The sequence below is a fragment of the Nicotiana sylvestris genome, chromosome 3 (genome assembly GCF_000393655.2).
Source record: "Nicotiana sylvestris chromosome 3, ASM39365v2, whole genome shotgun sequence".
Lineage (NCBI taxonomy): Eukaryota > Viridiplantae > Streptophyta > Magnoliopsida > Solanales > Solanaceae > Nicotiana > Nicotiana sylvestris.
This window is the reverse complement of record NC_091059.1, coordinates 6,413,593-6,416,220: the sequence shown is the minus strand read 5'-3', so window position 1 is coordinate 6,416,220 and position 2,628 is coordinate 6,413,593. Positions and strand designations below refer to the sequence as shown.

General features: G+C 46.5%; 1 protein-coding gene across 1 annotated transcript; it reads left to right on the top strand.

The window, feature by feature from the left end:
* Nucleotides 1–1,261: 1,261 nt before the first annotated feature.
* LOC138886998 (uncharacterized) lies at nucleotides 1,262–2,167 on the top strand. Its single transcript, XM_070168704.1, has one exon. It carries the CDS (start codon nucleotides 1,262–1,264, stop codon nucleotides 2,165–2,167), a length of 906 nt encoding a protein of 301 aa, XP_070024805.1.
* Nucleotides 2,168–2,628: the final 461 nt, after the last annotated feature.

Sequence of the window (2,628 nt, the reverse complement as noted above, 5' to 3'; positions counted from 1 at the left end):
AGAGGCCGAGGTCATGGTCGAGCTCATGGTAGGGGCAGGGGTGTAGCCCGCACAACAGCTAGGGCAGCACTTGCAGATCCACCAGCCGCCCCAGTTCAGAATCAGGTTCTAGTTGTGGACACTCCAGCAGCACCAGCTCAGGCACTGACTGTGCTTATTGTGATTCCAGACCTTTAGGAGGCTCTACCTTAGATTCTATTAGTGTGCACTGGGTTAGCTCAGGCAGTCTCAGTTACTACGACCATAGCTACTTCTCAGGCTGGGGGAGGTATTCAGACTTCCGTTGCTCACACACCTAAGTAGGTTGTGCAGGGACTTCAGATACCAGGGGCACCTCCAGCCCACCCGGTTGCACCATCTCAGGAGTATGTGGTACAAGTTATGCTTGACGATGAGCAGCATCGATTGGAGAGGTTTGGTAAACTTCAACCTCTGACTTTTAGTGGTACAAAGGGCGAGGATACCTAGGGCTTCTTGGACAAGTGCCAGAGTATTCTTTGTACAGTGGGTATTCTTGAGACCAGTGGGGTAGCATTTACTACTTTTAGTTTTTTGGAGCTGCCTTTACTTGGTGGGAAGTTTATGAGAGGTGTAGGCCTATTGATGCAACGCCCCTTACCTGGCAGCATTTCTCCGTTCTCTTTTTGGAGAAGTATGTGCCATAGTCTCGCAGAGAGGAGTTGCGCAGGCAGTTCGAGCAGTTGCGTCAGAGAGATATGACTGTGATACAGTATGAGATAAGGTTCTAAGAGTTAGCTTGTCATGCTGTTTGGTTAGTTCCTACGGATAGAGAGAGGATTCGGAGGTTCGTTAATGGTCTGACATATCAGATTTGGATTCTCATGACCAGAGAGAGGGTGTCAGGTGCTACTTTTTAGGAGGTTGTTCACATTGCTTGTGAGATTGAGTCAGTTCATTGCCAGAAGCGAGATGAGAGGGAGGCCAAGAGGCCTCGAGGATCTGGTAGTTTTGATGGTGCTCCTTCGAGAGGTCAGTTTCAGCACGGTAGAGGCCGTCCATTCAGACATGCTCAGTCAGCTCGCCTAGTTCATCATAGGGCATCATCGGGCCATGGTTCTCACAGCTCACATCAGGGCCATTCATCACTCAGTGCCTACCAGCCCAAAGTTCATCTCGTGCTCCATCGGTTCAGGGTTCTTCCATGCTAGGTCCTTTTAATGGATACTCCGGTGTTAGGGGTTCCCTTTAGTCCCCGTTCCCCACACTAAGGAGTTGTTACGAGTGTGGAGAGTTTGGGCATATGAGGAGGCAGTGTCCTCATCTTCTTGAGGGTCGGTATCAGCATAGGAGTCAGCCGTCGACTTTAGTTACTTCGCCACCCGCTCAGGCAGCTAGGGGTAGAGGTCAGTCTACTAGAGGTCGCCCCAAAGGGGGAGGTCGATCAGGTGGTGGTCAGGCCCATTTCTATGCACTCCCAGCCATACTAGATGTTATTGCTTTAGATGTTGTGATTAGAGGTATTGTATCAGTCTGCCACATAGATGCCTCTGTACTATTTGATCCTGGTTCCACTTTTTTATATGTGTCATCATACTTTGCTCGTTATTTGGATATGCCCTGTGAGTCTCTTATTTCATCTGTTCGTGTATCTACCCCGGTGGGCGATACTATAGTTATGGACTGTGTATACCGGTCGTGTGTAGTGACTATTGGGGGTCTGGAGACCCGAGTGGATCTATTGTTGCTTTGTATGGTGGACTTTGATGTGATATTGAGAATGGATTGGTTATCTCCGTATCGTGCTATATTGGGTTGTCATGCTAAGATAGTGATGTTGGCTATGCCTGGTGTGCCACGGATTGAGTGGCGAGGTTCGACTGATTTCATCCCCAGTAGGGTGATTTCATTTCTGAAGGCCCATCGGATGGTTGGGAAGGGTTGTGTTTTATACTTAGACTTTGTGAGGGATGTCAGTGCAGATACTCCTAGTATTGATTCTATTCCTATTGTGAGGGATTTTATCGATGTTTTTCCTGCATACCTGTTGGGTATGCCACTGAACAGGGATATTGATTTTGGTATTGATCTAGTGCCGGTCCCTCAGCCCATTTCTATTATACCATATCGTATGGCACCAGTGGAGCTGAAGGAGCAACTTCAGGAACTCCTTGATAAGAGGTTAATGCGGCCTAGTGTGTCACCTTAGGGTGTGCCTGTTCTATTTGTGAAGAAGAAGGATGACACGATGAGGATGTGCATTGATTACAGGTAGTTGAACAAAGTAACAATCAAGAACAAGTAAGCTTTTGTTGGAAAGTCAACTGGATGTTGACTTATGTGAAAAAGGGCTCGGATGTGAATTTTGATGGTTCAGATAGCTTCAGGAGGTGATTTGGGACTTAGGAGGGGCAAGGGACTAATAGATGCTACTACAAGAGGACAAAAGAGGCCCAACAATGTTGGATTTGGTCTCTATTAGGAAAGCAGAAATGGAACTCAAATACTAAATGTAAGTTTATATGTACCATCATATCATTATTATTCTAGTTTCACAAAGATATCAATGCTGATTTGGGAATATTTTTCAGCCAGGAACAACATCAGAAAGACTAGTAAATGCTGGTTCAAATGTCATGAGTACAACTCCACCAGATATTGACATTTGTT

Excerpts from the sequence above, each read along its gene's own strand:
- LOC138886998 (XM_070168704.1), top strand. The coding sequence starts at position 1,262 with ATGAGGAGGCAGTGTCCTCATCTTCTTGAGGGTCGGTATCAGCATAGG.